Here is a 13,044-nt window from a genome sequence, read left to right as displayed (position 1 = left end):
CGACCTGCTCATTCCACATTAGATGATGGCAGAGGTGGAAAGCGCTTGGCAGTTGAGTGTCAATCATCCGTCAAATCATCTGCCCAGCTTCTATTTTGGGCTAGCTTGGGTGAAATACAGAGTTGGAATTTGTCAAAATACGAGCCCCGCAGTTTGGTCAAATTGTTGCTTCCAACCAAAATGGCAGACTTCCTCTTCAATTTCACACTAAATACAAAGAAAATTCTCCAACAAAAATGTAATTTCAATAAAGGGCAAACCAAAAAAAGGGCCATTCATTGATCAGAACATGATTCGAAGAGGGCCTTGGCAAACTCTACAGCTCCAACCCTAATAATATTCTCTTTAATAAATTAATCAAATAAATAAATAAATAGGGACGTTTCGCTCCCGCCCAAGTATCTCGGGAATATTCGCACACTTGAACAGTGAACCAAAACAAACGGGAAAAAAAAAATAAAAAAGATCGCCAGATCTGTGCTGCAAGGAAAATATCCCAGAAAATAAGATTATTAGATAAAAATCAAAACGCTGAATGCGGTCACAAGGAAGAACCAGTTGTCTGCCACCAGATCCGTTTCCACAAGAGGCCAAACAAAGGCTTGCTCACAACACAACAACATTAATCATTAGTTGTCGTCGTCACAGAAGCAATAGTTACATCACTTTGTTAATTCTAATTTAGTAGGTCTTGACATGCTTGAAAATCGAATAAAAGATGCTTTTTAGGGTTTCTTACCCCCAAAACACATTTAGAAATAATTATTTGTATATTTCCAAGTGTGGGTTCTTGAGATTTTTTTTGTGACTCTAGTTATTTTAGACAAGTCTACCAAATTTCATGTTGCGCATTGATGCTGCCGAAATTTTCAAAGTGAAAAGGAAACAAAGCAATTTCACACCGCATGCTCCGGCTCCTTACTCTTACTTTCAGACAAAATATAATCAATGGCTGCTAAAAAGATCCCTAATGTTTATTCATGATAGACAAAGCCGCATGGCGTTACCATGTGTATGGGTGTTTTTTCACTTTAATTACACATCATCAATCCACGCCGACCTTCACCGAGATAATGACTACAACTTGCCTTTTCCCTCTCATTTATAGTAAATGCTCGGAGGGAGTGAACTTTGATGAAGACAAGATTTATCGTGGAGTGCTCAAACGTGACAGCGTTCATCTTCTTCACGTAAACGTTCAAGAGTCCTAATTGGGCACATATGGGAAATCAAGTAGCAGCAGCCCGATGTCAGCAAAAACACAGGTGAGCTATGAATGGACCGATGACGTTGCTGTGTGTATTTAGATGTCATTTTACTAGTTGTACAAGTTACTTGACCTGATTAACTCAAAGCACCTCATCCCGAGCTGCGCTGTGCATAAGGCTGATTAGCGATGCTAATCGGAGATTCTAATTTGCTTGCACTTGGTAATTAGAACTTGTCAACAGGCATAATGAACCGGGCAAACATGAGACATCATACTATATGTTGCATCTGGCGCCCCCTAGGCTGGATTTTTGCATTACAACAACACCGTCCAAGAGAGCTAACATTTCTTTTTTTTGCTTTGAAAGATTTTTGAAAAAGGTTACTGTCACCTTGTAAAATCTTAAATGCATATTCTATTATTGAAGTGTTTGTGCTTCGTATTTTACGTCAGGCACCACAACATATATATTTAGTTTTAAAAATTTGGTTGGTTAAACACTAAAAAATAGAGCTAGACGTGAGAGGAGCATTATGTCCTCTAGTAGTGACTAGGGTAAAAAAAATGTTTTAATATTATAATCATTTTTTTACAAAATAAGGAAAATTGTGTCACACGGCAACTTACGTCTTGGAGATGAACCATGAACGTCACGTTGCTTCCGGCGGGGGCGCTGAGCTCGCCGCTGCCGGTGGTCAAGCGGAGGCCTCGAGGCGGTCTGGAGCGACACCCCTGTCGTCTTGGTGAATACACGTTCCTTCCGACCTCTTTGCAGTTATTGGACAAAACCTTGCGATACCTTAGAAAGCAAACCGATGACAATGATGATTAACCTGTGCTGAATTCGTGTCTCATTTCCAATTTTTTTTTAATTCATTTTTTGATGGACTTGATGTAAGGGAACACTGACCCGGTGCTGTTGAGGAAACTCTGGTCCGCGCTGCAACTTTTGGCCGCGCCATTTGGATCGAACCAAAAAGCGGGGGAGCACTTCCCATCGGTGCGACGTTCAAAGCCGTAGTCGCTGCGCACGGATAAAAATAAAAAAAAAAGGACAACTTTTACAAAGCCTGCTAAATAACCCAAACATCACGAGGAAGATTTTATAATTGTTTCATAGCGGCATATTTTAACGCCATAAATAGCAACAAGATTGTCAGACAAGCCCGATCAAACAGAATTTCTGACAGACATTTAAAATTAATTGGCCAATTCATTATTAATTGTATTCTAATAAGCTATTTGCAAATCGCAGCGGCGCGACAAAAAGTTCTCACTATAATTAGAGTCAAAAAAAGCGGTCATATTTGCGACTCTTGGAACCTGATACTGTATTAATGCATGCAAAAGGATCTGCGCGTCTTTAATTAATGTCTACTTGATAAGCGAGTCGCTTTGCAAACACGTCAACGAAGCAATTAGCGCTAACTTTGGGAGATTTGCACGCATTTCATGGGGGCGAACAAGCAGTCACCATTCGAAGTCGTAGGCGGTGCACTGGCATGACTCGGATGAATAGATCCTGGAGTAATCCTGGGACAACATGCAGCGGTTTCCGGGCCGACGCTTCATGAAAATCTGCTTTTCACCCATCACGCACAGCTCACCCTTCAATAAAAACACATCAAAAGGTGTTGACAGTGTCATAACAAAAACAAGTGCAGGCTGGCGGCTCTGCGAGAGGGAGGGCTACAGTGCTGTGGGAGTGGCCACAATTGACTTTAGTAATTATGACCCACGCGTCCCCAAAATGCTGCTGCTTGACTCCTAGCAGGAGTATTTTAATGCCTCAAGTCTTGCTGTTGTTACCTTGTTGTGCAGGGACCATGTCTGGTAGTCTCCATCCATGCATCGCTGACTGAACAGACCCTTGTAGTCGATTTTCATCAGCTGCCACTCTGACCGATGGCTGAAGTGTCCAAAGAAACTGCGGGATGATGTGAAAAGTGTATTTAAAATGGGGAGAATCGTTTCATAACTATTGGATCATAACTGTTTTTGGTTGTTTCTTCCTCACATGAAATGTTAGCCTGGACACTTGTTGCTAGGCAGAGTTCAGAAGGCCAGAATAAAATGAAATAAAGTATATTTATCTAATAAGGCGTTTATTGGTGATTCTCAAGAAAGCTAGGCCTGCGCTAGCTAAAGTGAGGTTGTTTTGTTTACACTGGCGGAAGTTTCCGTTGCTTACGTGATAATGTGATTGTCGGATTCCGACTCCATCAGGACTCCGTCCACGTAGAGAGGCGCCAGGGAGAAAGTGTGACGGTCCCACTTCTTGCCTTCGTCTAGACTGATCCTTCATGTGACACAATAGAGTGCGACGTTTAGGAGCACAACATCAAACAACAAGAGAAATGAGGGTAGGGGGGGACGTGGAAGATGATCAACGCCTTTTTTGTTTGGTATCAAACAAATGAAGTACTTGGGAAGCTGCTCAAGGTGAGAACATTTCAGGACAGTCAAAAACTAAAGGATAAATGTTCCTCCCGCGTATAAGTGACAAAACGCCCGCAAAGGGAGATATGACTCAGGTTGTAGCAGTGGAAATAGATTTGGGCCGTCCTGGAAATCACCTCTTGAGCAGCTTAATCACTTTTGACAAGGGGGCGGGCATGCGCCAGAGTAGACGACGTTACAAAGCTGCCGCAATGTGAGCGACTGAGGAGGCCGTTCCTAACGTCCCATTTCCACCTTCTTGGACGTCAGATTTACATAAAAACACTCAGGGCGTCGCATCCTAGCGCGGGCAGCTGCCTCTTACTGAATTGTCGCTGCTGGAAATGATTGCGACAGTTGAGGAGCAGCAAAATGGAAAGTATTTATTCCGTATCCTCCATGTCCGGTTGAAGTGTGAGAAGACCGTTTTTCCTCACTCAAAGACAATCAAGGACAGAAATGGAACAACTAGGCCGCACTAGTAGAAGTAGTTATTTGATTGATTTTGGTTTTTTTGTTATTTCATTTTAGTTTTTCCTTTCGAATGACTACTCTTGCATTTGTGGATGAGGGAGAGCGGTGCCCCCGCAGCCACCCCAGTGCTCTAGTTGCATTGTATTACAAAAAGTGTACCTTAAGCGAGATATCAAGGACACGGAATGTCGTGTACGATGGGGCTAAACTAATTATCTAGCCCAAAAGAAAGGAAAAAAAAAAAATTCTGCGCTGGCAATTTTTGTCATCCTGTTGAGTAATAGCTGTACGCACCACAAGTGTCGAATCGGCGTGGGCGCGTGCAGCACGGCCAGCAAAGCCCCGCCGTTGTCCAGGAACCAAATGTTGTGCTCTTCATCAAAGATCTACACATAAAGGCGGCAAAACAATAGTTGTGTTAATGACATATACTTATTTTTTCAACGTTGCGTGCATTTGCGTGCGCACGCTCACCTGTCGCCAGCTATTTCCTGCATCAGACGTTATGAACATGCCAAGGTTGGCGGAGGACAATTCCGTTCCGATATTGCCTAGTTGGGAGGGGGGGGGAGGGGGGAGACACGATATACTGAAATGCAGCATCAACTGATAAAATAGTGAATTATTTGGTGAGTTTTTGTACGTCCTCATTCCCCAACAGAGGACACATTAATGCAACTTTAGAATGTCAACGGAGATTTAAGCTTGAAGGCAAAATGAGGCGGCGTGGTATTGCGTTAAAAAAAAAAAAAGCTTTCTGAAGAACATTCACATTGTATTAAATGAAAGAAAAGTATAAACAAAAAAATAACCCAATACAAATCGATTCAAATAAAATGCATTGCATAGTCAAGTTAAAAACTTAAATGTGACATGGTAAAGGAAAATAATACTTATGACTATCATTGTCATCAGCATTAAAAAAAACAAAGACGAAGAACGATGTGTAATTCATACTTAAATCAAAATGTGGATTTTAATGAAGGTAATGGGAACAGGATCATACAGTGGACCCATCACACACTTGTGATTTTTATATTTCAAACATTTAAAAAATATGCTTTTTGCTATTTTCTCTAATATATATTATTTATTCATCATGATTTTGAAGGGTTCAAAAAAAGTGCTTTTCCCCCCTAGTGCCTTTATGACAGGCGTCAATTACGTAACTTTTGTCCCTGGTGAATAGTGGAGGTCCAATGTAAATCAAAATCAGCAGACAGGAAAACATATTTTATCAAATATGACAAATAAATAAATAGCAAGAAGAAAATAGCCAACCTGTCGCAACAATGATTCCCGGTACCGACTTTTTGCTAGTGATGGGTCCGGACGTGTAGGGATTCTCCGACATCTCCAGATGAAGATGCAGTGAACAAAAAGGCTGTCAACAAAAGCAATAAGATTAACAATAGTGTCACATCACCTGCGGATGTAATTATGTATCATTTTTCAGCAATTAACCGGAAGCGGCCGTGCCTTCATCAGCAGAGAGAAGAAACAAAAGCCACGTTTGTTGCCCCCCAGAAAAAAAAACAATGAGGAAATACAGGCCATTAAATTTTTCTTTTTTTTTTTTTTAATGCAAAGAAGCGTGTAATTAAAGTCTCTCAGGATGTGACGCTAAGAAATGGAAAATCATTTCCACTCCTTATGTAGCATATTGGAAAACATCAATAGGGCCACTGAGGTGAAGGCAGGCTGTGCAGGGGAGTGGGGCAGGGGTCGGGGGTCAGTATTGAGGTCATTGCTGCAACAAAGTGAAATGTGAAATAAAGCTCTGGGTGAAATTCAATACACAACATATTTCATGGAGAATCCTGTAACCAACAACGACACAAATGAAATAAAAAAATTAAAAAACGTATCGGTCGTCCGCTGGATTAGTTGCACTCCATTGGGTGTGCTTTAGCCAGCGATTTAGCATCATTAGTGTCCAAATAATGGCATGCTGTTGTTGGCTTGTTAACCAAAACGCTAACATTAGGCGAATAATGGGCTGTGGTGCTAACAAAGCTAATGACGCTTAGCAAAAAGGTCAACTGGGGGAAAAAAAAAAGTGCACTTTTTGGTCCACACGCAAAAATAAAACAAAAATCAATTTGTTGGGTTCTTCTGATGGGCTGCAATTATTTTTTTTTAGTGTGGAGATTCCACAATACCACATGACGAAGCAGTAAAATAAATAATAAAAAAATAAAAAATCAAACATACGGTGTCAGTAAGGAAATAAGTTGCATATATCAGCTGATGACTCGGTGGCAACACATCTATTCTTCGTAATATAATTCAGTGTAATCTAACATTCATTAGCCTGGCGCAACTGCATTCGGTGAATTGAAGTCACACGGGTTAATGGAAAGTCTGCCCCCCCCAGAAACGGCACCTAATGACACGGTGTGACTTACACGGATAATAAAACCATTCCAGCGCCCGAGCTTCCCCGTTGGTCTTAGAGGGAGGTTGGTGGCAGTGAAGCCAAAGCGCCCGCCCGCCCATCGCGGCAAATTTGGGCCGTAAATCAAAAAGCATCTAGAGCGCATCCCACGAGGGTGAAACGTGCGACCTGAACGAGCGCATCGTGCTGGGCTCACCGTCACGCAGTGGATGCCGTTCCCGGCCACGTCGGTGGCGGGCGCCGGCAGCAGGGCCCACGTTTGACCTTTATTGTAGGTGATGAACGTTTTGACGCGGTGGTCCACCAGCTTGTTGGCCAGATACATGCCGTTGATCCCCTCCACCTGGACACGACCGTACATTCGGAAAAATTGTTGTATGAATCTCCATTAAAAATTCTAAGCATCAAGAATAAAATAATCAAGCAAAGTGACAACCTTGTAGAAGTCGACCAGCAGGTTTCCAGTGGGTCCCCGGGTGGTCCTGAGATTCTCCAGCGAGAGGCTGAAGTAGACGCCGGGCGAGTCGGAGATGTACAGGCTGTACGTGTGGTTCTGGTTCCACTCTTGGACTGCAGCAAACACTTGCTTCTCATCTGTGCTAATGATATGCATGTCCTGTGCATAGTGACGGGATAGCATTAGCCGTGTTAGCTTGGTAATTGATGTATTTCAATTCAGTTCAGTGATTTCATTTCAGCTTGAAGGAACAACTGATTGATTCTTTTTGGTATTAGGTGGCCATCTAACACAAGACATGATTAGAGCGGAAGTGTTTCTTATCGACACATACCTTGGGCAGACAATATTTGGGCAACTGCATGCGTCTGAACGGTTCTCTCATGTAGGATACAAAGTAGCTGGCCCGTCCAGTCTTGGTCACCTTGAAAATAAAAAGGCATGAAAGAAAAGATCAAATAACCTCTTGGGAAAGAAGATGTTGTTGCAGCTTGGGGAAGAAGCCCCACGATGTCAGATACCAATTTTTTTCATTCTTGACATTTAACATCTGAGTGGGATCCCATTTCAGATGCAGTCAGTGGACACGCCCACAACAGCTTGATTTTTTTCCCCGAGTTTTGAAGACTTATTTGATGTATTTGTTTTTTTTATTCAAACTTGGCAGGATGATTAAGAACACCGTGCTCTGTGGGATTTATTTTTAAATAAATTTAAATATTTAACCAATATTTTATTTATTGGTTAAGTCGTTTATTTTCACTTCACGGAACCTTTAAGACACATGGCAACGCTTATAATACGGCAACCCAGAAATAAATGCAGAATATATATAATTGAAGCTTTTTTTTAAGGAATCTTTTTCTTGTCTGTAGATTCTCAGAATGCGACAAAGCCCCTCGAGAAGAGTTCCACTGTTGAAATTTCTTTACGGGAGTGCCTAACAAAGGCGAGGGTGCAACGTGAGGACGATCTCGTCGAGGAAAGTGACAAACCCCGTCGCCAAAGCGCGACGAGGGTTGCAAAAAATGCGCCTTTGAGACGTGCAGGTTTGACAGTTAGAGTGGTGGAAGAAGTCGCTGGAAAGGCGAAACAAGACGCCGATGCTTTCAAGGTGTCAATAACAACTGGGGCAACTGTAGCGTTGCTAAACTTTTGACAGCGACGCAATTCATGTCTTCACTGGGTAACCTGACATAACATGAACACAACTTTGGATCTATAGAGGCTGTCTGATATGAAAAAAAAATAGAAATGGGACAGGAGGCTTTGTTTTGTCTCAAAACATACGCGAGAGAACTTTCAGGCAGCCGCGAAACAAGGGCGCCGAGCAGAAGACGTCTCCTGGAGGAGGTGCACTGTATTTTTGTTTCGCAATTTAGGACGGCCTCTCCAAATATTCCCACACGGTGTCAAAAGCGAGGCGAAAATGGCAAGCACAACACAATGGCTCATCATTATCTCAATTAGTCCCAAGCTAAGTGGCGCTGAAAATGATGTTGACTTTATCTACAGCGTGTCTGGAGGACCTTAATGCACTCGCACTTTTCCCATCCACTTAGAGGGAGGCCCCGGCCAACGGCGGCCCCGCTTGCTTATTTTCCAATCAAGTAGAAGGATGGTGTTTGTCCCCCCTACACACTACATTAGGGCTCTAATGGAATAATCTATCGAAAATCAATGAGTTGCCTTTTCTCGGGCCACATTTTTGAGGATGTTGCACTCGAGCGTTCTTTCTCTTCCCCCGGGAGCGTGCAGGTGTTGAAGACTGCTTCTTTGGTTGTAGCCTCAATCGATAACCTCATTACTCTTTGTCAAGTTAAATTCAAACCACTCCCCCCCCCCCCCCTCTCCCTTCCGCCGGCAATGAAAGTCACAGGAAAGTCGTCGTGCGGCGTATGGCGTCGCCTTGGCAATTTCATCTGGGCTAAATGCAATTTTATCGAATGAGCGTTTCTGAAACTCGCCGTGGTTGTATTTATTTATTTATTTACTCCCAGTCTTATGATGTAGACATTCCAATCAAGTCTGCGAATGAAGTGAAACTGGGTCAGCGCTCAAAACAGTCGTTTCCTGCGACATCATTTTAAATTAAAAGATTACATCTGCGGCCAGATAAATAAATAATAATATGACAATACCGTACAATTCTATTCAATTATCGAAAGAGCGAACGTCTCGTAATGGGGTGTAAACGCCAAATCTTGCCCCCCCCCCCCCTCTTCAGAATCAGACTCGCTAAATAGAGCAATTTAACAGTTTGTTTAACCAACGGAGCACGATAACGCGCAAATCGAATTCAAAGTTAACGAACGAAAAACAAAGTCAGCAATCGGCCGACAAGGATAAAGAATAGGTGACAAATGCGACAAAGTCACTTGGGAATATTTTTCCGGAAAAAGTTCCAAGGAAGTTTTTTGTTACCATGACGATGAGGGAATAAACAGTTTTGCATAATCAAGAAGATGAACCTAAACTCTCTTAAAGACTAGAAAAGTATAAACTGCCCTTGCCACCTAAAAAATAAATCAGCAAAACTGTGTAATAGAAAATTAGAATTCCATTGTCTCATGTATTCAGCGTAACATGCGCGAGTGAACGCATCAAGCCCGCAAACAGGAGGGTGAAAATCAATGAGAGCAGAGGTCATCTGGAAAATTTAATTCTAATAATGGCCCTGACGGCTGCTGTCTAATTGGAGTCAAACGTTAACTGAATGGCATTAAGGACACGGCATGCTTTATTCACCCGCTTCTTTCTCACTTTTGTGTGTGGAAACACACTCTGCCTTGGTGATGAGTTGAAACATGATCAAAAGGCACAGAAGGGAACCGGTGTGTTTCGGGAAGCCATTATGAGGATTTTGATGGAAAAGCATGAATTGGATGAAGAGCGGAAGGGAAAAAAGATAGCGGCGGGGAGTAAAGATGACCTCGGAGTGTGATAAAAAGAGCAAAGTAATTTTAAAGTAATTCACGCAGACCTGAGTGAAAACGTATTCATCTTGCACGACCAGCGAATTGGTGTCCACGTGCCCCGGGAAGAGGTACTGCCTGTTGGCCTCCGTGCAGCGCTGGGCTCTGCACTTCACGTACTGAGCAGCTGCGAGATGACGCCAAAGGAAATCAATCAGGAGTAAATTACGAATGTTTCGCCTCAAGTCGCGCTTGTATGCACAGGAGATGTTACAGAATTCAACAATTTGCAAAAAAACAACAACACACATTTGAAATGTTACAGGACTGTAGCTAGTGGTTAGCGCCGTTCCCTCGCAGTTCAAAGGCACGCGGCTAAAAGCTCCTCCCACCTTTCAAATATTTATATGTTAGCTTCATTTAAGACAACCTTTTCTGGAAGCATTTTCAGTGCCGGTTCTAAAGTGGATGTCAATTAAAAAGCTCAGCACACAGTGAACAATGCAGCAGTGACTCCCACAATAAACATTGATGCCACATGTGGCTTGTGAGCATTACCTGCCCAATGAAGACAAAGCTTGCGACTGCGCATTAACGCGCCGTGCGGCTTTGAAAGGGCGACGCGCTGGGGGACGATTAAAGTCGGAAAAAAATCATCTATCAACGGACAAAAAAACAAGTCCCCCCCCCTCCCCTCCCATTTTGCATCACGACACTTCAGGGAGAGCATGGCGAAGAAGCGGGCTAGCTACATCGCTCCGGATAAAAAGCCACAACGTGCGCCACTCACGGCCTTTGGCGATCCGCGTCTCGATGTGGACCACGTCTGACTCTCTGTCCAGCCCCATTACGGCCCTGGCGGGAAGTAAGAGAAGATGGAGAGTCTTGTAATTGCGCAATCAGCCACAAAAACATGTTGTTCCAACCACTAAATGAGCGCCTATTACAGGGGTCACCAAACTACGGCCCGCGGGCCGGATACGGCCCGCGGGACCGTTTAATCTGGCCCGCCAACCCTGAATAAATTGTATTATTAAACTTTTTTTTTTTTTTTTGCTCATTTTGCCTGCAATGACTGCGTTTCCCCAGTAGATGGGGAAGCGCTCGCCTGCGCATTTACTACCGGAAGCCGTGTCAGAAAGCTCGGTGCACACTCACAAGTGCGTGTACGGACATGGCGCACTCGCGCTCTATTTGTATCAGTCCCGAATTTAGAGCGTGGGCTGTGACGACAGCATTCTTGTAATTTGCGCGCTGAGCTTTCAGATGCAGTTTTGCGCTAAAGCCACCCACAAACCTTCCCCTGGAATCCTTCCGTTAAAATGTCGCCCAAGTAAAGCAGTGCCGAGCGTTTAAAAGAGTTGCCAATTTGGCTCGACGTACGCGACGTGACGTTCAGCCACATGAACGTCAACATCTACCCGTCACAGATCGAGGTAAACGGACCAACACCTCGGATCTCGCCTAAGAATTGCCACAACAAATTTTACTCCAGACTATGACGCACTATCAAACTTTAACAAAAAAGACAGCAGTGTCTACAAGCCTACTGGAACCTACAAAAGGATTATAAGGAAGGAACACAAGAACTTTAAGAGACTGCTCATATGTGTCAGAGAGGTTCTGCTCTGACAACTGAGCTGAACTTTTATCTGTTAAGATTGTGCATGGCACAACAGAAAGTTAATGTTCCATGTTTTTTTTTCTATGAAGAACCCAGAGAGAGTTATTTAGTTATTTATTTCCTGTTTTTTCTGTGAAGAACTCAGAGAGGGTTTAGTTATTATTTATTTCATTAATAGTGTTATTATTTGTTTCCTGACTTTTTTTCTGTAAAGAACCTGGAAAGGGTTATTAAATAACCGTTATTTGGTTATGTGTGGCTTTCTGGAAAACAATAATTTTTTTAAGCTCCCCTACGATCGTCACACTTTTTCTGTTACAAACTGCCACCGGCCCGCCATCAGAGAAGGGAAAGGTTATGTGGCCCTCACAGGAAAAAGTTTGGGGACCCCTGGCCTATTACATCTCCATTCAGTAAAGCAGGAGACAAACAAGGCAAAAGGAGAATAAACAGAAGGTGACCTGTTTCAAATGGCTGCGCAAAAAAAAACAACCATGCATTGAAGGTACACTTGTACCTTATTACCATGTGCATGGATTAAATTGGCACTCAAACAATGCACTTGAGTGACAACATGGCAAACAAAAAGCAAAACACACTATATGAAACGCGCAATCAAAATACTAAAGCTGCCACACGTGTGTCTGATCCTACCAGTAGAATCGACCCGGCATCACGTTGTCGTGCACGAGCTGCCACCTCTTCCCGAAGTCCACGGAGCTGTACAGCTGCGAGATAATAGCGGCGGTTACAACAACGGCCAAGTAAATAGCCGGCGGCCCGCGCCGCAATCAAGCGTGACAATCGGCGCAAATTCGCCCACCTTGCTATCGTGGCTGTAGGCCAGGATCCAGTTCTCCTGCGCCGGGTGGAAGAGAAGGCTGAGAACGTTGAAGCTAATGGGATGCTTCTCGAAACTCGCCCCCTCGTCCGAGCTGATCAGAACAGCGCTCTCCACCTCCGGGTCGCTCAGCATCATTATCTGAAGTACAGAGGAGGGAAGCGACAGTTGTCTTACGGCGGTTGAGCTGCTGAGAAGTAGAGAAGGCGTATTCTTTTGCTGTCATTTTGATTGCTTGATAGCATGAATCGTTTTCAAGTGCACCTTGACAATTTACTTGTACACGACATCATGAAAAAATAAATAAAAATCACAAATTGTAGATTGCTAATACTGATATCACGACAGTCAGTTAAAAATACCGAAGATAAACATATTCAATTTAAGATATTCATTCCAAATTATTGTGCTAGCTTAAAAGCATAGTTTCCCAATCATTTTTTAACTCTCTCGCAACAAACAAATAATAATGAATACTGGTCTTAATTCCCATAGTTCCTTAATTCTTGATTCCCAGTTCCAAGACGGCCGCCCTCGTGAAAGCAGGCTTCACCAATCATAAAGACTGTCAAAGCTGTGCTGTGGCGCTGCTGCATCGGTGTGTTTGTAAGACTCATTGGTATTCATAATAGAGAGATTTGAACTGCAATTTGTTAAAAAAAAAAAGATCCAGAAGAAATAGTCAT

At 43.1% G+C, this 13,044-nt stretch overlaps 1 protein-coding gene across 1 annotated transcript in view; it reads right to left on the bottom strand.

Annotated features, from left to right (window-relative positions):
* Window positions 1-13,044, bottom strand: part of sorcs3b (sortilin related VPS10 domain containing receptor 3b) — a 36,860-nt gene that overhangs the window by 6,904 nt on the left and 16,912 nt on the right. Inside the window, exons 6-20 of the mRNA XM_061285629.1 lie at window positions 12,341-12,499; window positions 12,172-12,245; window positions 10,684-10,748; window positions 9,962-10,080; window positions 7,313-7,402; window positions 6,958-7,137; window positions 6,718-6,864; window positions 5,405-5,507; window positions 4,598-4,674; window positions 4,418-4,509; window positions 3,402-3,509; window positions 3,020-3,137; window positions 2,685-2,818; window positions 2,121-2,234; window positions 1,838-2,009 (exon numbers count right to left, since the gene is read on the bottom strand). Of these exons, the coding sequence (XP_061141613.1) occupies window positions 1,838-2,009; window positions 2,121-2,234; window positions 2,685-2,818; window positions 3,020-3,137; window positions 3,402-3,509; window positions 4,418-4,509; window positions 4,598-4,674; window positions 5,405-5,507; window positions 6,718-6,864; window positions 6,958-7,137; window positions 7,313-7,402; window positions 9,962-10,080; window positions 10,684-10,748; window positions 12,172-12,245; window positions 12,341-12,499 (1,752 nt within the window). The remainder of the gene's footprint in view (window positions 1-1,837; window positions 2,010-2,120; window positions 2,235-2,684; window positions 2,819-3,019; window positions 3,138-3,401; window positions 3,510-4,417; window positions 4,510-4,597; window positions 4,675-5,404; window positions 5,508-6,717; window positions 6,865-6,957; window positions 7,138-7,312; window positions 7,403-9,961; window positions 10,081-10,683; window positions 10,749-12,171; window positions 12,246-12,340; window positions 12,500-13,044) is intronic.

This window comes from Syngnathus typhle, linkage group LG8, assembly GCF_033458585.1.
Source record: "Syngnathus typhle isolate RoL2023-S1 ecotype Sweden linkage group LG8, RoL_Styp_1.0, whole genome shotgun sequence".
In the NCBI taxonomy this organism is placed as follows: Eukaryota; Metazoa; Chordata; class Actinopteri; order Syngnathiformes; family Syngnathidae; genus Syngnathus; species Syngnathus typhle.
The sequence above is the reverse complement of the archived record's forward strand: the minus strand, read 5'-3'. Positions and strand labels throughout refer to the sequence as shown.